We start from the raw sequence: 24,572 nt of genomic DNA on the forward strand, positions 1-24,572 counted from the left end.
AGCAGGTTCCAGGATCGACAGGCCAGTAGGGCTGGGGCCAAGTCCGTTGTTGTCGTCCTGTTGTTAGCAGCTGCGCGGCAGGTCTTCTTCTTCTTGATCTTCTTTCTTCTTGTGGTATCGGGATCTGAGGAAGGAAGGTTCAGGGAGCCCCTAAATACTGAATTTAGGGGTGTTACAGGTAGGGCAAGGGCAGGAAGCAATAGGTCCCTGTCCAGGGGTGGGTACACCCCCTAGCCTGCTCCTCTCTTGTGGGGGGGTGGGGGGTGGGGGGGCAGGAGCCTAGCTGGGATTGGGCAGGGCTCCCTATCTTCAAGATGGCCGGAGCCCGGGGTCGTGCTTCACCTCGTCACCCCCACCTGAGAGGTGGGGTTGGCACAGGCTGGCACACCCCCCTTCCTTAGTTTTTCCTGCCAGTCTTATTTTATTTATTTATTTATTTATTTATTTTAAAGGTTTTATATAGCGCTGGCTAGACCCGGAGGTATCAGAGCGCTTTACATGAGCATCAGATCATAGTTACAGGTTACATTGTTACAAAGGTTACACAGTTATTAGCGCATGGCAACATAGTTCAATTCAATTCAATTTCAATTCAATAATCTTTATTTCGTTGCAATTGCATCATAAAAGATATACAATTAAAATTCATTAAAATACAATTTTGTAATATTCAAAAACACCAGTGGGGTATGGGGTGTCTACTCAGAATTACATTACATTATCAGTTCAGTTCATCCCGGTATACATCATCTTATTTAGTCATGGTATTACGGTCAAGCGCCAGAATGGGGGTCAGAACTGGTGGGGGCCAGTTGCTGGGTACAGCAAATGGTCTGGAGAAGCTCACAGAGGCGGCATGCCTTTGAAGCTTCCCCCTGCCCATCCTGGGGGAGGAGACCTAGCACCTCGCTCAGGATGTGCATTGTTGCAGGCCCAGGAGAGCGGGGGGCTCTCCACCCAGGGGTCCAGAAACATGTCTGCTGTGTGGCAGCCTCTACAGCCACTCAGCCCAGACGTGGATTGTAGGTTAGATTTTCAGAGGGTATCTCTAGGATGCCCTCTGGTACACTTTACATTAAATCCCACACTGACATCAGTGCGGGTTTAATGTGCTGAGAAGTTTAGTACCAAACTTGTCAGTCTTCAGTGTAGCCATTATGGTGCTGTGGAGTTCGTAATGACAACCTCCCAGCACCATATACTCTTAATTGCATCATTGCACTTACAGTGCCCAGAAATGGCCCTGGGTACTGTAGGGGCACAGGGCTCATGCACCTGTGCCCACACCTCTGGCTTAAGCCACCCAGCTAGAGGGGTGCCTGCAGTATGCCAGGGCAGTGAGTTCTGTGGGCATGGCACACAGGGATGTGTGCCATGTCGACTCTCTGTTTTAGTTCTGTTACTTAGACACTCAGCCTGCAAAGGCAGTGTGTGGGTGTCAGAGTACAGGGCCCCTGAGGGTGGCATAATAAGTGCTGCAGTCCTCAGGGGTCTTCTCTGGTCACCATGATAGGTGGCCAGAGATGCCAATTGGGTTTTAGTTTCAACACAGTTTTATGGAAGGAACACAGGCCCTGGGTACCTGGTTGGCAGGAACCCAGGGCACACTCCGTCAAAGCACATCAGCAGTTCAGAAAAAAGTGGGGGCATACCAAGGCAAGAAAGATGGCACTTTCTCACACCCGTGTTTAGTGAGAATGTACTAAGAAAGTGTGCCAAGTGGTATCCTGCCCGAAAGTCAGAGATGGCTAATATTGTAGTAATATACAAGACTGGAAAACCCCCCGAACAATGTGGCTTTTATCAACCCATATTCCTCTTAAATCCGGAGGTTAAAATTCTGGCCAAAATTCTCGCTAGACGTTTGTTACCCCTGCTGCACAAGTTCATTCACTCAGATCAATCTGGCTTCATGCTTGGTAAAAATACTGCACGCAACCTGCGACGCCTTCATGCTGTTATCGGTAGGGCAGAGACTATTAGAGGAGAGGCAGTGATAATGTCATTGGATGCCAAAATGGCATTTGATATGATTGAATGGCCCTTTCTGTTCACGGCTCTTGAAAGATTTGGATTTGGAGACATTTTTTATCATGGATACGCCTACTCTATTCTGGGCCCCTTGCACAAGTTATAGTGAACGAGGGACGCCACCAGTTTTTAAACTGCAGAAACGGACGCAAAAGGATTGCACACTCTCTCCACTAATATTTGCACTGGTGTTAGAACCATTGGCAATCTGGATCAGAGGCGATCCCCTTATTAGGGGACTTAATTGAACAGAGGGGAGGGAGGACAGAGTTTCCCTGTCTGCTGATGACATTTTGCTTTTTTTAGCCAAGCCGTATTCCTCAGAACAAAGAGTACTGCACATATTTACTCTTTCAAAAATATTCAGGGTACACCATTAAGTGAGATAATTCGCTCATATATGTTTTGTGTGGGCCGGTCACTAATCTTCCCAGGATTTGTTTGGCGAGAAGAGTAACTGAGGGGTTTCGATTTCTAGGGATCTATGTCACTACAAGCCCAACGGTTTTCTAAGACAAAAACCTGCCTCCCCCCTCTCCCCCCCCCCCCAACTGCGTTGACTAAAAGAAGATGTGCACCATTGGAAGACTTAGGCATTGGATTTTTCCTTACTGGAGCAGTTGCGGTTTACTGGTCCTGCATGCAGAGGCTGAAGGTGACTTTGGGGAGTCCAGGACGATGACACCACAATGGACTCGAGCTCTGGAGGGCTGGGGTACCTTGTTTGTACCGGTGGCCCACTTCAACTTAGGTTGGAGTTGACGGGTGCTGTGGTGGCTTCGGGTGTCAGGTTTTGGCAGTTCTGGAGGCCTCAAAGGCTTCTCTTGAAGATTCTTTAGATCAGGCCCACTGTTCACAGAGGTCTTGAGTCTTTTTTTCAAAGGCAGGCAGGCTTCCCAAGTTTCTGTAATCACAGCTACAGGACAAGTCGACTTTGCCAGTTTCGATAGGATGCAGACATGTTGACATGGTTAGTATCAGGTCAGCTGCTTCTTCTCTTTTCTTGGCTTTTATGGCTCTTCAGTGTCCTCTCTCTTCTTAGGTCATCAGGATCTGCTTCTCTTGTGCGCTGGCCTCCCCTAAGTACTGAATTGAGCGGCATTAGGGGAGTGTAGGGTAGTACCCAATGAGCTACTGATCCTTGCGGCCACTACACTCCTTATATCACCACTTCCTGTGGGAAGTGGGCATAACCCTGTCCCAGAATTCCTTAGTATGCCATCACAAGGACGGCTACTTCTGAAAAACCTTGTCCACCTTACAGGAGCCCACCGTAGGGGTAGTACCAACCTGGGGAATAAAAACATTCTTCAATATTTGCTTTGCTTAAAAAGCTAAATGAATGTTCAATGTAATTCTACAAATTAGTATAAGCATGTCCATTTTTTAGGATAAGAATCATTATGATCTTTTTTTCAGATGTCGAACACCTCATCCCATCAAAAGTGTTGCAAAAAAGAGTGACCGTCTTATGACTGTATGGTTTTACATATTAAGGCAAATCTGACCTTCATTTAGTCCTAATGGGTATATAAATCTAACTTTGTGAGCGATAACACAAATTTCCACTTTGTCCTTATTTATGAATCAAACAACTCCGCCCACATTCAGTACCTTCTGCATGAGAGCAATGCTTTTTTATACAAGGGTGTCTCCTTGTTACAGACACGTCCCTTGCGATTCCCATCTCACAAGTGAGATGTTACTTTATCCTGTGATAAATTTAATTCAAATGATGCATTTGCCTGCTTGAGGCTCTGATGAAACTTTACTAAACTAAAACGTTAGTGCACCCAATACCAGTAGTTGTTCCCTAAGGATTGGTTAACCAATGTCTGACTCAATAAAAGATCCTACAAAGAAGAACTTCTGTTACATTTAATTAACTTATTCTGTTGATGTATGTTTCCTTGATAGAGAATGACTTCCTTTACTCTTACAGGCTGTCTGGCACTTCCTAAATTAAATCTGCAGTTTCTTACCCTCCATGATTACCTGTTGCGGAACTTCAACCTCTTCCGTCTGGAATCAACGTACGAGATTCGCCAGGACATAGAGGATGCAGTCAGCCGAATGAAACCTTGGTAAGTAAGAATTCCTTCAAGGATGCTCTAATGTAAACTAGCAATCACCACATTACAAGCAACACTATTGGGAGGAACTGGAAAAGAAGGTGTTTGGCATCAACAGAAGTATCACTGAGGCTGTCACAAATAATTGTGTAGTTTGAATGAATGAACAATATATGGATAGAATTTAGCATAGAAGAGTTATTTAAAAGCCCTCTCCTTGGTGCATTAGCATTGGTTTCAGGGCTGATGTACTTTGCTGGATCAATGATCCATTTTTTTGTTATCAATTTTATTGAATTTTCAAAATAACCAAACAGCACCATTCAGAAATATATCGTATAGAATCAGACCAAAATAAACACATTCCACATCGATACGTTAAATGATATATAGGAAAATCAGGGACCAACACATCCAGAGGCAATCTGTAAGCCCGCCCAGCCCACAATGATCCATTTTTATGGTTGTAATTTCTCATACCAGTGCAGTCCCAGACCAGTGGTGAGGTATCATTGATGTGATATTGGGCCTGACAGAAGCAAGGAATAAAGGATACATAGTATTTAGGACATGGTAAAGGTAATGCTAGGCTTTTAGAGCTATGGTATTAAGAAACTGAAGGAAAGGCATTGATGACTAGTTCAGTGGAAATGGCTGATGGGGAAGGATGTGAGCTTTTGAATACACACATATTACAGGCTTTGTTGGATGGTCAGATGTGAAGAGCTGCAAACATCCCATAATTACCATTCCATCTAATTGTACACATCACCAAATTCCTCTCTCTAAAAGGTACACCTGTGCAATCTCATTATTTGCTTTTACATCGGCGTTGGCACCCCTGCCCAAATAAAACGTTCTCCCCTTCGACTTTTGTGTTGACTTCCACATGGAACATCTTCTGGTGTGAGATCTGCATACCTATTGTCCGCTCTCTGTACCTGCCTTTTAAACAATGTTTTCTTTCACTTATATACTCTCTCAATGTGGCGGTTTCACAAGTCTTCTACTTGACCCTAATATACTAAAGGTGCAGCGTTCAATTATATGGGATATGTATTACATATCCTGCCTAGTTAGTTGCTGTAGTTAAAAGAAAGGATACTTTTGAGAGACATCTATCAATGATTTCAATTTTTTTTTTTCTGTTCCTAGGCAGTCTGAGTATGGCGGTGTTGTATTTGGTGGCTGGGCTCGCATGGCACAGCCTATTGTTGCCTTCACAATAGTGGAAGTGGCTAAACCCAACATTGGAGAGAACTGGCCCACAAGAGTGCGGGCGGATGTGACCATTAACCTAAATGTGAGAGACCACATCAAGAACGAGTGGGAAGGTATAGTACATGGAATCCTACAATGTATCCCTCAATCTCCCAAAGTTGCATAGGCCTGCATGCTTTTGCACTAGCCAATTATTGTGTGTCATTTTAATAAGTTTACATTTGAGTTCTTGTGCAATTCTACAACAAATATTGCATACCAATGAACTAAAATCTTATTTCCGGGGTGCAGATATTATTTTGTCAACCACATTTATTGTGAGACCGTTAATTTTGCCTTAATATTCTCAAAATGTAACATCATTGAAAGTTAAAGAAATTCAAATGATCAACATTTAATTTCAGAAAAATAGTTGAATGAAGCTAAGCAAAGGACTAAGTGCTGGCATATTAGCTGGAGCCTTTGAAGACAAAAAGGTGCACTTTGTTGTATGAATTCCTCACTCAAGAACTGTACAGTGGAGAAAAACTCTACTTCCTACCTCCACCCTAGAAGTCTCTGGTAAAAGAACCAAAGGTGTAGAAAGCCAGCTGCTGTGATCAGCTCCTTTCTTTGTATTTTATTCTTTATAACCTTTATTTTCATTTTGAAAAAAGTTGACTGCAGTACATAATGGTGAAATAGCAACGGGCAGGTAAAGTACACAGTGGCAACATGTTAACTCAGGAATTATTATATCAAATTTCCGTCCAGGAAGGAGGGGCTGCACTGCGCCATCTTTTCGTACAGCACTACGAATATGTACATTATCTTCCATGCGGGTCAGCCCCATTCATTCACTTTCATCCTCTTCCATATCTTACAGCAGCTGAGGTCTAAACGTGTATGATCATCCTACCCCACAGTTCTGAAAAAATAAGCTCCCTGCCTGGGAGTTTACTTTCCTTGCAACAATTCCATGATGAAATGGATGTGGTCAGTTTGTGTTCAAAGAAATACACAGAATTTCATTTTCTTGGGTCTGGAGTGTGTGACCACTATTCATAGTTGTAGGAGGCAAGTTTATCCCTGGTCTGGGAGTAAAATATGTTCGATCTGCAAATTGTTTAATGCCTTGAAGAGTACTTGGTGTCAAAACCATTGGTAGGGTTATGTTTAATGCATTTCAAATTGATGAGAGACAAAACCCAAACATTAATGGATTGTCTGTTAGAGACATACCAGTTGCTCAGGGTCTGTTCATAAACATAAAAAGTTGAAGTAAAATTATATATTTATGATCCTGATTTGCGCAAACTTTGTAACTTCACTTGATCTCTCTACTTTTCATGGTTGATAATAAACAAGGTAGAGGTCTAGCATACTTTGAATGGCTAAGTGATGGCTATATGAAAATCAGGGATTAATCTGATGGATACTTCTAACAACATATTCCCTTCATAAGAATACTCCTGGGGTGCCAGAATGAATCCAAAACGTTATACAATGCTGTTCCATGTTGGTTTCATATCACCCTAGAAGGGACGGAGCTGAGTTGCCTAAAAGCGCCACCCCTTCAAGCTATTGTCAGTTCCTTTCTTTTTGCACCTTCCAATGCTTGTTTGGAGCACACCTCCCCAGTCTTTTGTTTCTTCCAATGCACTCTAAATGGTTTCACCAGTCTGCTAAGAAACTATGGCAAAACCCAAAACAGATTTCAAGCCATGCCGTAACTGCAAGAGGCAGATATCTGTCATCGACCCTCACAATGTGCGACTTTTGAGGCTCGGCTCTGGCCACAACTCCTAAGTTGTGCAATAGGTGCACCGCCATGCATCTGAAGTAGATCTGAGACTGGGAGGCAAAGCCGTAAGTCACTGAACAAAAGAAGTTGTGGCCTTTCAGTAGGTCCGGCTCCTGAACCAAGTCATGAACCCATCCCGGTCTCAGGGCTGTTCCGACAACTCCTCAACTCAAAGACTTCCAGTAAGTCAAAGCATAGGAAAGTGAAGCCGAACTTGAGCCAATCTCACCATTCTAAGTCCAGAGAGGAACAATCAGGTAGTTGCACTGATAGTTGTACCCCTTCGAGGACTCTGGCCACAGAACCAATTCCTCAGCTGGTTCCAATGTGCCCCCAATGTCCAGGGCTGTGATCAGCCTCTCTCATTATTTCGAAGCCTTCAAGGAGTCTGTGCACCAAATATTTGATCTGCTTCTGGCGTGTCTTAGTGCCCCACAGAACCAAAGGTGCCCACAGTTTGGTTACAGGCGACGGTCCACTCCTGGCACCATCTGTTCCACTGGAACCTGTTACCAGGCCTGTAGGACTCTGGTACAGACTTCTATTCCTGGCCGGAGATCCACACCGGTCTATGCTACACTTGTGCTTCTCGAGCCCTACGTATATTGCAATACGAAATTATGAAAGTGCAATATATATATGCATTCCGAATAACCTGGTGCATCTGTCGTGCTGAACCTATCGGGCTAAATTATCTTTTTCGTTCTAACTCTGATCCTATGTCACAGCAGAGCGCACCCCAAGATGTTGATGTTGGTTATCACTTGCTGCCCACTCGCAATGCTAATGGTACCTGACACCTTGATTTACAGAGTGCCAGTGGGCCAGACACCTCATCAGAGATGGAGCTTCACTCCCCACTTACATCAGTAACTGAAATAATGTCTAGCTTGCAGTTGTGGTCTGAAGGGCAGCTAAGGTACTAGAATTACAACTACCCTCTGTTAAGAACAAAACAACTGTCCTTACTGAGATCTTACAGCCTGTGTCAGCTACTTCTTCGCCCTTATTTCCCTTTAATGATGCCGTCACTTATACTTTGATGGCCAGATGTCATTGACCAGTGCTTGGTGACCCGAATTTTCTCGCCAAGCACCCCAACTCAGAGAACTTTATTGTGCATGCCTGAAGCAGTAAGGTAAATCCTAATTTATTTCAAACTACTGCTCCAGATAGGGAATCCAAGCAGATTGATGTGTTTGGCAAGCACATGTTTTACTCTGCTAGTCTAGCATTGCAATATGTAAATGTTGTTTATTTGCTGGGTTGCTCCACTAATGCATTCTGGGTCTTGGCCAGCGAGCTCTTGCTGCAGTCCTGGAAGACCTTAGGGCCTCTTTGGCACAGACGATTCATGATGAACAGTATGTGGCCAAATATGCTAAGCTTGTCTCAATACTATGGTATACCCTGGGGAGGACAGTCGGTATCAATGTTACACTTCTTTGCCTCATGTGTATGCATTCCAATGGAGTTTCCTGCGGTGTACAAGCCTCTTTCATGCATATGCCCTTCCATAGATCAGCCTTTTTGGTGAGGAGGAAGTCTCTGTTGGAGTGCTTTAACCCCTTCGCTGCTAGGCCTTTTCCCGTCCTGTGCTAAGCCTTTTTTTTGGCGATTTGGGGTAGTGCGCGCTTAGGCGCCTGTAACTTTTTGCCCACATAAGGTATCCACGCCAAATTTGCGTCCTTTTCTTCCAACATGATGTGGATTCTAAAGGTGCCCAGGGTTTGTGGATTCCCTTGGAGGGGTCCCACAAATTAAGCAAAATACAGTAAAAATTGTGTTTTTGTCAGAAAAATGGGAAAAACGGCTGCAAAGGAAAGCCTCTGGGTTTTTCCCTGCAAATGTTATCAAAAAAGGGTTTGTGGGGCTGAACTCTCCATTTTCTCAGCTTTTAGGGAATAACAGTCTTTTGTCAGAGAACCAACATTTTTCAAACAGTTTTGGCATTTTTCTGGGACATAGCCTATTTTTGCTATTTTTAGAGCTTTCAACCTCCTTCCAGTTAATGGTAAAAATGAGTTTGAAAGCAGTAATGGACCCTGGAAAGCTATACAGTTTGGAAAAGTAAACAAACTTCTGAATTCAGAAAGGGGTCATGTGTCTAAATCCATGAAGGTTTCTTTATAGAAACTAACAGTTAAATATTGGAATAAATGAAAATTAGTTGAAAAAAACAGCCTTTTGTCTCAACGTTTTCACCTGTAACTTCTTGTAATTTTGACAGCTCTTTGAAAGCAATATACCGTTGCATCCGTTTGACCTTCCTGGTTGTGGGGATATATAGGACTTGTAGTTTCACCAAGAACCCGACGAACCCAGAGCCAAAAACTGAGCAGCAACTTGCAATGGTATTTTATTATTTACCGGGCATAGAGCACTTATTCTTGGAAAATGTATACATGGAAAAATCGATATGAAAGACACCTATGTATTTCTGAATTGGGTACAAATTATAGAGTTTAGAAACAGTATATATTTGCACATTTTCAAAATTGGGAATACTCATACTAGCATGAGAATTATTGGTCATTTTTCAAAATGATTTTTTTTTACAGAATGTCTTTCATTGGGAAGGTAGAAATGCATGAAAACTCAATCGGTAATAACAGTTGATTTACAAATCTGAATTACCCTAAGTCTCCCGATAAAACGGTACCTCACTTGTGTGGGTGGGCCTTGTGCCTGCGACAGGAAACGGCGCAAAATGCAACGTGGTCACACCTCAATTTTGCAGTTAAAAATTGACCCTTTTATGGCAAAGTGCCTAGCTGTAGTTTTTGCACCCTGGCTCTGCCGGCATCTAGGGAAACGGAGCAAACCTATACATTTTTGAAAACTAGACACCCAGGGGAATTCAGGATGGTTTGACTCGACTGCCTCCCACCAGGTTCTGTTACCCAGAATCCCTTGCAAACCTAAAAAATTGGGGGGGGGGGGAACACATTTTCCTCACATTTCTGTGGTGGAAAGTTCTGGAATCTGCGTGGATCGACAAATTTCCACCAACCCCGCGTTTCCCGAAGTCTTATGAGAAAAGTGGTACCTCACTTGCCTGGGTCTGCCTAGTGCCTGTGACAGGAAACGGCGCAAAACGCAACGTGGTCGCACCTCAATTTCGCAGTCAAAACTGGCCCTTTTTTTGCAAAGTGCCTACCTGTAGTTTTTGAACCCTAGCTCTGCCAGCACCTAGGGAAACCTAGCAAACCTACACATTTTTGAAAACTAGACACCCAGGGGAATTCATGATGGTGTGACTCGACTGCATCCCACCAGGTTCTGTTACCCAGAAACCCTTGCAAAGCTTCAAATTGACAAAAAATAGCATTTTCCTCACATTTCTGTGGTGGAAAGTTCTGGAATCTGCGTGGATCAACAAATTTCCACCCACCCAGCGTTCCCCCAGGTCTCCCGAAAAAAATGGTACCTCACTTGCCTGGGTCTGCCTAGTGCCTGCTACAGGAAACAGCGCAAAACGCAACGTGGTTGCACCTCAATTTCGCAGTGAAAACGGGCCTTTTTTTGGCAAAGTGCCTACCTTTTGTTTTTGAACCCTAGCTCTGCCGGCACCTAGGGAAACCTAGCAAACCTATACATTTTTGAAAACTAGACACCCAGGGGAATTCAGGATGGGGTGACTCGACTGCCTCCCACCAGGTTCTGTTACCCAGAATCCCTTGCAAAGCTAAAAAAATGACCAAAAAAACGCATTTTCCTCACATTTCTGTGGTGGAAAGTTCTGGAATCTGCGTGGATCAACAAATTTCCACCCACCCAGCGTTCCCCCAGGTCTCCCGATAAAAACGGTACCTCACTTGCGTGGGTAGGCATATTGGCTGCAACAGGAAAAGGCCCAAATCGTACAGTGGAGACTTAAAAATAACCTATAGCAGAACACCCTTATTTTTTGGTGGGGGGGCACCTGAGTTTTTGGCCCGGGGCTCGGCGGCAAACTTGGGAAACTACCAAACCCAAACAGTTCTGAAAACTAGACACCCGGGGGTGTACAGGGAGGTATGGCATGCGTGGGTCCCCCATCGTATTCCTACCCAGAATTCCATACATTTTTGCGTGGGATCTCCGTGCCGGCAAAAATGTCTACCACCCAGCGTTCCCCTTGTTCTCCCGAGTAAAATGATACCTCATGAGCCCAGGGATGCCACGCTTTACCACACAAAAATGTGTAAAAAATCTGCTAAAATCAAGGTTTGCAAGGGATTCTGGGTAAAGGAACGTTGGAGGATCCACGCAAGTCATACCTCCTTGCAAGCCCCCGGGTGTCTACTTTTCAGAAATGTGTGGGTTTGGTAGGTTTCCCTAGATGGCCGTCTAGCACGGGGCCAAAAACCCAGGTAACCCCTCTTGCAAAAGCTGGTGGTTTTGCCTATGTCGATAGAAATTTCTTTCCCAGGAATGTAAATCTCTGAAAATCGATCAACAAAGTGATGAAGAACAGGCCGAATCTTAAAAAGATGGTCACAGTCAGGGTGACTACGTGGCAACGCCTCAGAATTATCCACAAAATGCAACATGCGTAGCAAAAGTAAATACCGATCACAAGTCATAACAGCTGGAAATATGGCTGTTGCCATCAAAGGACTGGTAGACCAATATGAAGCCAGGTTCGGCTTCTTTAATAAACCCATCAATAAAGTCAATCCCAAAAACTTCTTCAGCTCCACCAGATTTGTGGGAGTCCACCGGGTAGCTCTAGAGTGGGGCCTAAGTTTGTCACTGTTGACCCTCAAAAACTGTTCAGCATACAAATTAGTCTGCTCAACAATCTCACCCAAAAACACATCACCATAGATAACTGAAAATACTGTATAGGCAAAAAGTTTTCACAATCCACTCTACACCCTGCATCACCGCTAAAGGCAGGCAACACCAGCTGCACCATGTTAGGATCAACCCAGAGTCCAACACTTCCAGTAGGAAGACTAGCAGCCTCAGGCTGCAATCCAGCTGCCTCTTGCACCATCGGCACAGCAGTGTCCTCCTCTAACACAGGCCCTTCATCTGCACTGAGAGTACCTTCATCATCCGATGATTCCATGTGGAGAGAAAACTCACTGCCAGAATCTTCCCCTCCCTCCTCTCCCTCAGACGCACTGTCAGTGGCATAATCCGGCTCAGAGGAAGACTCAAGAAACATACCAACCACCTGCTGAGCAGTCATTCTAGCCATAATGATTACTAATAAAAGTAAATTGTCACACAAGTCAACAACAACAATCACTATGTAAAATAAACAATGAACAAAATTCACCTTTATCAAAAATACCTATACACTGCAAAACAAAACCACTCACTTGCCTGAAGCAGCTAAATTCAACACCACGTACTCTGCACAGACACAGTTTGGATCAACAATATCCCACTAAAAAAGAAAGAGAAAACAAAAATACACATAAGACAATGCAAAACACATCACAAAGAATTTCATGCTCAAAACAGTAACTAAATGCCACTATGACACCGCCTACAAAAAAAAATGACATACATTACAATATAACTCATTTGGAGTACATACAACAAAAATAATTTTTCTTACCTAAAAAATGCAACTACACAAAACTGCAGAACAACCACTGTCAAAACCGCAAACAGGAAGCAAAAGCTTTACACTAGATTTAAAAAGAAGAAAACAAATATTAGATTCACATATTCAAAAAAAGCACCAGTCCACCTGCCAAGCTAAGGGGTAGGTGGGCCTAACAGTATAAAATCAAAAGGGGAGCAACCCTTGCCCATGAGGCCACCCCCCACCAAAACAAAAATGAAAAAAACGCTGGTGTCCAGTGGCTTCTGCCCCCCTTGGGGACAGATGGGACTAAACACATTCTGCTACTCTACCACTCAAAGAGGCAGTAAAGGCCACAATCATCCTCCCATAAAGGGGGAACGACCTATGTCCGAGGGGCGGATCCCCAACATAAAAATAAACCCTGGTGCCCTAATGACCCATAAAAAACCCAGCACAACTGCCCTTCAAGACAACACCAAAAGGGGGATGATAGACGGAGCCCTTGAGCAAATCTAACACTCACCCCCAGTCAACTGATCTTGGTTTAATCCATCATCATTATTTAGCTCAATTCACCAACCCAGGTTAAGACATGGCCAAATGCAAATCAGACTGACCCCTTGCCCTAAGTTGGCAGAGGTGGGTCCCTTGCTCACTTTGCCACGGGACTCAAGCTAACCTGGCTGATAACTGCTGATTAGCCAGTAACCAGTCCCATTATGGTTGTTTCCGGGCCAGGTAAGATATGGCTGGGCAGTTCGGGCTGGACTGCTCCCATGAAGCATAGGTTCAGACTAATTTGCATATGGCCATGTCTGAACTGGGGTGCTGAAGTGAACAACAACCTAACATCATGGGCATACCAAAATGGCAAGGCAAAATATTTGTGCCAAAAAAGGGTAGTGACCTTTACACAAGGGGACACTCCCCACTACATTTACACAAGTGGCACAGTATGTCAAACAAATTATTACCACTTTTAATTTGCCCACCCCCCAAGATGTGGACATCCAAAAAAGGCCCCCAAGGGGAGTGACCCTTCTCCAAGGGGCCACTCCCCAGCACAACCGCAAATTAGAAAAAAAATTGCCCCCAAGAGGGGAGCGACCCTAGTCTTAGATGGTCGCTCCCCTACACACAAAAACAATTGTGGGCTACCTAAAATGGCCCCAAGGGGAGTAACCCATGCCAAAGGGGCCACTCCCCAGCACATACTTTATATTTTTGATAAATTAGACTCCCCGGGGGTAGCCAAAGGCATACGAAATGGCTCCTAAAGGGGAGCGACCTTTGCCTAAGGGGTAAAAAAATAAATAATTGAAAACCTAAAATGGCCCCCGTGAGAGTGGCCCTTGCCCAAGGGGCCATTCTCCCAAAAAATGCCTGATTTCATAAATTTAATTGAAATTATAAATAAAGTTGTGCCCCCTCCCGGGGGCCAACAAGTTACAAAATAGGTCACTCCCCAAAACTAAATTGAACACCTAAAATGGCCCCGGTTAGAGTGGCCCTTGCTCAAGGAGCCACTCTCCAAAACAATGCCCGATTTTTTAAGTGGTTACAAAATAATTAAATAAAGTGTGGGCCCCTCCCGGGTGGCCAACAACCTAAAAAATATGCCCCCTAAAGGGGAGCGACCCTTGCCTAAGGGGTCGCTCCCCAAAACTAAATATAGCACCTAAAATGGCCCCCGTGAGAGTGGCCCTTGCCCAAGGGGCCACTCTCCAAAACTATGCCCGATTTTTTTTCTTATTTTTTTTTTTTTAATAAAATTAAGTTGTGCCCCCTCCCGGGTGGCCAACACGTATAATATATGCCCCCTAAAGGGGAGCGACCCTTGCCCAAAGGGGCCGCTCCTCAAACCAACAAACATTGCCAAATATAAAAAAATAAAAAAATCCCTGGTGTCTAGTGGGCATTCCTGCTGCACGATCGCATGATCGTGCAGCAGGAATGCTCTAAAGAGGCTTTGAGGGAAAGGAAAACCCTTTCGTTTCCCCCGATGCCTCTTTAGTTTAAATCCCCCGCCCCAGCCACCAAACTTACCTCTTTCTCCTCCGACGCGCAGGAAGCAAATGGCTTCCCTGCGCGTCGGAGGAGAAAGGGAACCTCCAATGAGCGCGCTGACGTCATTGATGACGCGGGTGGGGGGGGGGAGGGGGTTGACTGCAATTGATCTACTGCCTGAAGTCGTGGATGTCATCATGCAGGTCACTGTGACAAATTTGTGACCTTGTGTGGCCTACGCAAGGCTCATGCATTTAAGAGCCAAGCTGTCTGAATTTCTTTTAGCTGTTTCTTAAAATTATTTATCTTTGGCCCAGCAAGGCCTTGCAGTGGGCACCAGTAAAGGTTATTTGTTGCCCCTTTTGGCATTTCTAGGTTTGGTGGGCCAACCATCCTTGTTCAAATCACTTGTAATGAGGTTAATTAAATGTTTGATACATGTCTTCTCCCAAACAGTTTGTGATTCCACAGTGCCAATGTATAGCTGCTAGTTGCGTCTCCTGACTTTAAAGACTTTTTTTCCTTATTGTAATTGCATCAGCTCATGCCGTGAGTGAATTTCAAGCCTCACACTCTACTACCTTTTTTTGCGACAAGTTGGTACTGAGGTCTTGGGCTGAATAGTTACTAAAAATCAAGACTCCATACACGTAGGACAATCCAGCACTCTGCTTGTGGTCTTTGCTTCTCTTCACCCCTCAAAGGAGAAGAGGCTTAATTATGTGGACCACAAGAGGGCTTCAAGATTTTAAATTGAATATATCAAGGATAATTAAGTGGACAACCAACCTTTTGTGGGGTTATCCAGAGCAAACAAACGGAAGTCTGGTCAGAAGTGGCCCCTCTCGAGGTGATTAGATCTCTTATGTACTTGCCAAGATGCAGTCCACCTGGAAGGTTTAAGGGCCTATTCCACCTGGGCTAAGGCTTCTGCCACTGCATTGACTCACAGGGGAGCTGTAGGAAACTGTGTTTTTGTTGCAGTTGTCCCCCCACTTTTTGCCCTCATTTTAGCTACTGGATGTTGGTTTTTGCGACTCCGACAGTACCCTGAGGCCTGCTAAACAGAACTCCATGCCAGTGCTCTTTCCCTAAAACAAGTTGATCTCTAATTGTACACAATTGGCAATGGGCTGTGTTCCCCCTGTGTAGAAAGCTGGCTCTTTATATGATATATTAAAATGAGATGTATCGTGCAGTGCAAAGAGTCCAGGAGTAATGTCATGTTATGTTATATATTCTTGTATAGCGTGCAGCTGCCCCAGCTAAGGGGCGTCCCAGCGCTTTAAAAGCAGTAAAGTCGGCTACCGCAGGAATGGAATCGCGGGTAAAACATAACAAGGCAGTCTAGCGAAAAAGATGGGTCTTGATGGCCTTTCTAAACATCAGAAGGTCGTTTAAGCCGCGTATCTGGAGCGCTAGGGCATTCCATAATTTTGCTGCAAGATAGCGGAAAGAGCGCCCTCCCATCCGCGAGCGTTTTATTCGAGAAACCACTGCCAAATACTGGCCCTCCGAACGCAGGGTTCGCCCAGGGATATAAGGGGTCAGAAGGGGGCAGAGCATGGGTGGAGATGCGGATTTCAGGATTTTACATGACAAACAAAGGGTCTTACATTGAATCCTCTTATCCACAGGTAGCCAGTGGAGTTTAGTCAGGGTACTAGAGACCGAGTGAAAGCCGGGGAGCCCTATCAGGGCTCTAGCTGCCGCGTTTTGCACTCGTTGTAGTCTTCCCACCTCTGCCTGGTTAACCCCTAAAAGTAGAGAGCTTGCGTAATCCAGTCGAGAGAGGATGGCAGACTGCACTATGAGCTGACGGGGGATGCATCAAAACATTTTTTAAATCGGCTTGAGGTTCCGAAGAATCCCGAAACACATGGCGGCAACCTTTTTAGTGTGATGGACAAAGTTAAGAGAAGAGTCTATCCAAACTCCAAGGTTTTTTACCTCACTCTTTGGCTCGGGAGCGTTACCAAGAATCTCAGGCCACCATTTATCTCCCCAGGCCGAGACATCCTTTCCTACCAGCAGGACCTCAGTCTTATTGGCATTGAGCTGTAGGTAGTTTGATGTCATCCAGTTGATTACTGCTGTTAGGCCCTGTTTAAAATTGGACGCGCTCAGCCCGGAATCGTCACTCAGTACCACCACTAACCGAGTGTCGTCTGCGTATGAGACTATAGATAGCTCCCACTGTTTGGCGACCTCAGCCAGTGGCTGGACGTAAAGATTAAATAGCGTCGGACTGAGTGCAGACCCCTGGGGTACTCCCTGCTCAATTAATCGTTCCTTTGATAGAAACGGGGGGGTGGAGACCCGGAAGGACCTTCCGGTCAGGAACACCCTGAACCAGTCCAGTGCCTGTCCACTAATCCCTGCCGCCTCCAGTCGATACAGCAATACCTCGTGTGAAACTGTATCGAAGGCAGCGCTGAGGTCTAATAGAATCAGCGCTGCCGTCTGGCCGGAATCCATGATGGTCCAAAGGTGTTCCGTCACACTCAGGAGTGCTGTTTCGGTGCTGTGGCCCGTACGAAAGCCATGCTGGGAGGCGCCCAGTATGTTATTGGAGCAGAGAAATTTTGTCAGAATATTATTGACGTGAGACTCGGCCACCTTAGCTGGCCAGGGGAGCAGTGAAATAGGCCTAAAGTTCTCTGGTCTAGTGGGGTCTAGCGTGGGCTTTTTAATAATGGGAGATACCCATGCCTGCTTCCATCTAGTGGGTATAGTGGCAGATTTAAACGACGAATTGATAATTTGTTCCCTTATGAGTGGACAGGAGCCTGCTTTGCAAATTCCACGGAAGTCTCCTGGGGGGTAGTGTGGTCGAGTAGCCTTAGGCTTATCACAGAGGAGTGCACGACATCTGAAAATGCACACACCTGTCAATAACTGAGACACATGACTCAATAAGGAGATCCCCACAACTTTATAAAAAATCTGACTAGCTAATTTCCTACCTGTCCAAGTGCCAAAGGGCTCTGGCCAAAGAGGGGGTTGGCCTCCACTCCTGCGAGGAGAGCCAGATTCACATTTCAGAGGCGGAGCAAAGACCCTCACCCTGGGATGTCACAAATCAGTCTTGGGTGGCAGAATGCCAGAATTAGTGAGCGAACACACCAGAGTGTTCACAAATCCATCCCTGGAATCAGGGTTGGTTTGTGCACACGAGATGTTTGATACCAAACAATCCTATTGTCCGAAAAGTCATCATGTAGAACTTGTTTTCACAATCGTCCAGCACTTGTTCTAAAATGGCTTCCCTGTTCACTTGTTCTGGAAGTAACGGGTTAACCAGCACAGGGGCATATCTGGTCATGCAGGTATGCCCTCACATGTAATATAAGGCAACCTGCCTTAAGGGTCTAAGGCCTGCTGTAGGGGCGACATAAAAATATCGCACTCAGTGTTTGGAGCCATGGCACACAGGGATATGTGACATTTTGTGTTTTCACTTTGCTCAGCACCAAAGCACGCAGCCTGTGATAGCAGCCCTGTATGGGTTTGATGGGAAGTCCCTTAAGGTGGTACAATTCATGCTGCAGCCCTTAGGGACCCCTCTTTATTACGTCAGGCGTACCATTTACTAGAGACTTACAGAGAGTTCTAAAAGTATTGCCAATTGAGGGAAACAGTTGTGCATTTTTACAGAAAGAACACTGGTCCCGGGGACTTGGTTAGCAGGAACCCAGTACACTTCAGTCAAAGTTGCAGCAAATACCGGGAAAAGAATGGGGTGTGTACTGCAATAAAAACACAGTTTCCTACACCCTGTAAGTCCCTAGTAAATGGTAGGCCTTGTACCTAGAACATAAGTACTAATGCTGGTCCCTATGGGCTGCAGCATGCGGACCCACACACACACTCCTCACAGACTGCCATTGCAGGCTACGTGACATGGTGCAAAGCATGTTGGAATCCATGATATGGCACACTCCTGTGTGCCATGCCAAAGACACGGCATGGGCTATATGTAAGCCACCCCTACAGCAGGTCTTTGAGCCCTAAATGAGGGTGCATTATAGCACATGTGAGGACATATCTGCATGAGTAGATATGCCCCAGTAATGTCTAATTCTATTGATGGATATTGCAAGTTGGCAGGAAAGCCGTTTTAAGGTATGTACGTGTCACTGGTCAAAGTGAGTTTCCCAGCTGCATAATGGCTTCACTGAAACCTATGGTGTTTGGTATCAAACACCTTATATTAATAAACCCACACTGATGCCAGGGATGGATGTATTAAAACATGCACCCAGAGCTTACCTTAGCGGTATCCCCTGAACCCTACTAGTCTTCTAGTGTGTTTGTTGAGTGGTACTGTTCAGCCTGCCACTACAGATGAATTTCTTACCTCCTACGAGGTGAGAGCCCCGGGCATGGGAGATGACACTCCCATACCCAGAGACCTACTTGGCATCAGGACAGGCAGGAAATCAGCTATGCAAGGTGGTGTGTTGCACCTCCAGTCAAGTCACACCCCTAAAGAGAGCTACCTGATGTGATCACTAAACTAGACTTCCTCTATCTTGGATCTTGGTGGAATTAGGTTCACTGGATCAGGGTATGCCCATTTCTCACAGAATTTGGTCATAAAAGGTGTGTAGTCACCTTAAAGATGAGTAGACCTTTGGCTACTAGCTGGCACTTCCCTTAACGCCCCTAATTTAGTATTTAATTGGCACCCCTGATGCCAGGAACTCAGAATCGACGGAGCCAGAAGAAGAGGACAAAGAAGAGCTGTGAAAATGAGAACTGAAGACTTGCTTTGAAGTTTCTGGCGCCAAACCCTGCCTGGCTGCAACAGTCTTGAAAATCATGAAGAAACCGACTTGTCCTGCAGCCGAGCCGCTGCTAAGAACACCAGTAGACTTCCAGCCATCACAAATTGCCAGCAATCTCCCTCGGAGTAGAAGAGATACTCCCCTGCATTCCACAGACTCCGGTTTACTTTCCTGCCCCCCAACCCCCCCCAATCTCACCAAAGCAACAGCCACCCACGAAGAGGTCACCGTGCTCCAGAAAGTCACATCCTTCTCCCCACCAAGAGAAGATGCAGGACCAACCGGAGCATCACAGCACCAATACTCGGAGTATCAAAACCCTTGCAGGAACCAAAGCCTCCGGCCTCCAACATAAGGCAGCTGTTGAGGGACGTCCTCTCTCAGAGGCTGTCTTTCAGAGGGGCCCAGCTGTCCTGAATTTTCCACCCTCAACTGGCGAACGACAACTGCAAGGGCCTGCAACGCCCAGCCAGCCCAACCGACCTAACCCCCTCGGTAACTGCTGGTGGTACTTTGGACCCTAACACCTTAAGTCCAGAAGAGGACTCCCAGAAACCTACCACAAGTACCTGTATGCCTTATATGTAGTTTTCTCTCCATAGGAAAGCATTATGATGAAAAATGCATTTAAGTCAACATTTTACTTACTAGTGAATTTTGATATTGTAAAAAAGCATTTACTTGCTTACATAGTTCTATTTATCAAAATGTATATAAAAATAAGAGTTATTTTTCTAAATTGGTCTAGGATTTATTCTTGGAGTGTGTTTCTCATTTATTGCCTCTGTGAGTACATCAAATGCTTAGCCTCACCCTCTGCTAAGCTTAAATTGTTTGCCCACACTACCACAAAAGAGCACATTTAGTGCCCCTGTAAACCAGTAAGGGTCGCTTTGACTGCACAGTATACCTCTTTTGGTACTCTATATAGAGTTCATGGAGCCTTCCCCTGAGGATGTACTGCTTTGAGATCTGTTCTATGGGAAGAAATCTACAGTTGGAAGTATCAATCCTAAGAACAAGTTTCTCATCTTCAGTAGTGTTCTTTCTAGTTAATCGCCTATGTAACCTCCGATTTCTTGCTGCCTTGCCACCCCCTTGTTCGGTGGAGTGACCTATTTTACCATTTAAAAACGTTGTAGGTTAGTGGTTAGCACACTGGTACCAACAATTGTTTATCCTTCTTGTCTGAGCGGGTAGAAAGGTAAAAAGACATAAAAATGATGTCGGTGTGTTTGGGTGGGGCTTATGTGCAGGTCTGCTCAGTCACTTCCTGGGCGTTATTGAACCAGTGCAGAGCTACATGGCACCACCTTCTAGAAGGAAGCACTGCTGTAAAACGTTTTCTGCATCCTGTATGGTCCCTGGGGATTATTCTAAGGTGAGGAATCTCTGTTAGATAGAGTATCCATCGGTAAATTAATTGTTCTTCTGGTGTATTCCCTGAGCCTACTTTGTTGTGGATGATGAAAAAAAGGCCCCCTGAGCCTCATTCTGTTTACGGTTGTAAAATTACCTGTGGATATGTCAATTTGGGTTCATGTTTATACTGACCTCTCTCTGTGTAGGTCTTCGCAAGCATGACGTGTGTTTCCTGGTGACCGTGCGCCCCACACAGCCTTATGGCACCAAGTTCGATCGTCGCCAACCTTTTATTGAGCAAAGTGGCCTTCTGTATGTTCGAGGGTGTGAAATCCAAGGAATGCTGGATGAGAAGGGCAGAGTCATCGAAGAAGGTATATACACCCATTTACAGTATAACACAGACATCTTCTGACTTCTTAAACACTCACCCTGTTCAGTGCATTCATCTTTTGTTCGTGCTGGCCTCAGGCATTTAACTTGAAATGATCCTTGACATGAAGAAGACAAATTTACAGCCAGAGTTAAGAATGATGATAGCATTTGTATTGTCAGCTTAAACACTAGTCATTTGAGTTGAGCCCTTCATATTGGGATGATGGGAATAAATGTCACCATACCATACCCTTTGCACCTTCCAGAATGTTTGCAGTACTTGGAGATTCAGAAATCCATATTGTAAATCTTACCTAGGTGTTTCTATAGCACATGTATTGGTGCCCCGAATGTAATCATTCACTCTCAAGAGACAGATCTTCAGTTGAGTTACATTGCTACATTGCTGACTCTGCATCTGTGTAAGTATGATTAATCTAAGTACTTTATTGGGAGCAGGACAAAGTCTGCTTAATTATCAGAGTTCTGGTCTGCACCTTAACTGACCTAAGTCTATCTATGCACGTGCCCTGCAAAGATGGGAATTGGTAAGTAATCAGTTGAAATATAGAGCTGAAAAGTCCTACTCCTCTCTTCCAGGCATGCATCTCTCCGTTCTTAGGATAAGGACACCAAAGAAGCAAGGCAAACATTCTGTTACTGGCACATTTAACAGATATTGAAATAGACTTACAAAACAACATGTTTATGTCATAAGTATTTCTTCTTTTGTGTGTGTTCTTTCTAGCTGGATTTAAATGTAGGCTAATGTTAGTCAAAGGGCTTGGTCATGTTTCAGAAACATGTCTAAGGTGTAGAACATTTACATTGGTGGACACTCTTACAAGTCCTGTTGGATGATATGTTACCTGGAATTAACTACAAGATGTATAAGACTATGGAGAGTTTATTAGGATCCTACCAATATACTATCATGCAACTTGATATTCACATTACTCTTGTGAATTTGCATTTAAAAAAAAGCCCTTGCCTGTGCTTAGGGGAGGCATTGTACAGTAATATAGAGAGGACTTGTTCCTGGCCTTTGTCTTTCCTGCGAACTGGAAAGAACTTTTGAAGTTTTGATCTACCTAGAAGGAAGATACTGTACAGCTCAGGGAGGAGCAGGCATCTGACTGAGCCTCAGAACAACACCGGGTGCAGCTGACTGAAGAGCAGTATGACACAGGAGGCATTGGTAAGTGCAGGCCAGCTGTTGCTTGAGCATCAAGAAGCAACTATGAACCACTGAAGCCTAAAGTTGCATTAACGCTTAACAGAAGCACGATGTGCTGAACCTGCACCCTCCACGACTTGCATGTTATCCCCTGGAATCTTTCTGCCATCTGCCATTGGTTGATACTTCAACCTACCAAAACACTTGCCTTTCAATGGCCTGTTTTGAGATACCACCTTCTCAAGTTCAGTACCCCAGCTCTGCACTTTTAATTTTTTTTTGTGCCATTCCCACTCCAGTCTGGTTTCAGACCTATCCTCCGCTGGAGACTAACTACCAGATCCCTGGTCATACTAGAGACAGACTTTGCAAACTTGACTTTATTCTGAGCAATTGTAATTTGTCTGAAACCCTTTTCCAGGTTGAGGGAGTTCATGGTTTTAAGCTGAGCTGAGGGTCTCTGTCCTATTGAATTGAAAAGTCTTGCTTCTGAATCCGCAAAGGCACTGGGGTAAATTACCATAAACATTATATCTAACCAGATGCAGTGCACTCATGTGTGACATGATTGCTCGGTTGACTGTCTAGAAGTGCAACGTAAACAGTAACACTAAATGTACCACCTACTGCATAATTTTCATAAATGTTTTTGTGGATGTATCTCTGTCCCAAAAGAGGCTACCACCTTCTAGGTTTCATGTATTTATTTACCTACTTTTCAATAAAGTCCGGTTCATCGAGGAAATTGTAGGACTGACTGGGCATTCAGTTTGTGTGTTAGATGTCATGTAGCATAGCACAGTTGATACATTTCCAAACGCTACCACTTCCCAGAGTAAACCTTGGGTGCTCGACTTCACTAGCTCTGAACAGTAAACTATCAACAGGAATTATCTTGGGTTTCCTGTTGAAGACAACTTGCAATGGTGGCCCTAGGACACCAGTGCTAAACAATAATAGCCATCACAAATACCACACAGGAACAGTCTTTGCATGTTGTCTTACTGCTCACTCCTCAGGGTCCAGGATACAACATCCTGACAAACTGAGGTGATGGCTAACGAGGGAAGCCGATACACCTCTTCTGTGTACGTTACATTGGAAGAAGATGCTGGTGGCAGTGTTTATAGTCCCAACCTAGAATTTTAGAACAGAATATTTTCCATGTACTAACTAACATTGTTATGTAGTGACAATTTTATGACCCTGTTGAGCTTAAACTGCAACAGATCCACACACTGATGCTATGATGTTAATGACATTTACTCTCATTTTAAGATATGTGTAGGAAACTGGAATTTTGTTGCAGCTGTCCTCCCATTTTGTGCCCCATTTTTAGGTCTGGCCTAGCAATGCAGCCCATGCGCTGCACTCGCCTTGGCGAGACCTATAGTCGTCGGTTTTGGTAGCGAAGGGTGACAGGAGATGTGCACGCGTACTGACAGGAGATGTGCACTCTGTACGCGTGCACATCTCCTGTCCCCGCGTAGGGCTGGCGTTTTACTCCTATTGCAGTCAGCTCTCTGTCACCGTTGATGGGCCACGCACTGGCCACACTACCATTTTGTGACGGCCAAAGGATTAGGAGATTCCCCTGCCCACTGGAGCACGAACACTAGCTCTAGTGCTGTTCTTCACGGCGCTTTGCTCAGTAAGAACCTGATTTACCGCACTGTAAAGCTCGTCATGTGTTCGCATCAAGGGTATTGGCTAGACTGAATTGTTAACTATTCATTACCGTCGCTTACCCTCTTTCGCTGTATGCCATTCTGCTAATGCAGTAGAGTCGTTTCTGGGATCGCAAGCTATCAAGCACTAATCTGATTGCTTTAACAATTGTCTACTGAGTCACTAGATCAGGCTTGAATACTAATGGCGACCGCCAGTCCTGTGCCCCCTCTGGGCAGCACATTTCCAGGAATCTGCTGGCATGAGCTGCACGAATAAGTCACGAGCACCACACTGAAGCATGAATTCCGGGATGTGGGGATGGGACAGCCTAAAACACTCTCCTAAACTTGATGATACTATCCGATCTGAAACCAGAAATAGGTCCTTGCAAAAAGTTAAAACCAGCTTCACACTTCTGGAGGCCGCTGTTAGAATGGGGCCATAGAGGCATGATTGGGTCATGGCAGCCCACCCACCTCCGAAAGCAGCCCATAAGCAGCCCCTGAGCCTGCAGCCTACCAGTCTAGCCCTGATTAAGCCTCCCTGCGGCGAT

At 45.0% G+C, this 24,572-nt stretch overlaps 1 protein-coding gene across 2 annotated transcripts in view; it reads left to right on the forward strand.

Annotated features, from left to right (window-relative positions):
• The window catches only part of AQR (aquarius intron-binding spliceosomal factor), a 273,023-nt gene that overhangs the window by 82,191 nt on the left and 166,260 nt on the right, over nt 1–24,572 (forward strand). For both annotated transcript variants that reach the window (XM_078659545.1, XM_078659546.1), the window contains exons 16-18: nt 3,974–4,115; nt 5,259–5,437; nt 21,003–21,170. In XM_078659545.1, coding sequence (XP_078515671.1) covers nt 3,974–4,115; nt 5,259–5,437; nt 21,003–21,170 — 489 coding nt within the window. The remainder of the gene's footprint in view (nt 1–3,973; nt 4,116–5,258; nt 5,438–21,002; nt 21,171–24,572) is intronic.

The sequence above is a fragment of the Lissotriton helveticus genome, chromosome 9, assembly GCF_964261635.1.
Source record: "Lissotriton helveticus chromosome 9, aLisHel1.1, whole genome shotgun sequence".
NCBI classification, from domain to species: Eukaryota; Metazoa; Chordata; class Amphibia; order Caudata; family Salamandridae; genus Lissotriton; species Lissotriton helveticus.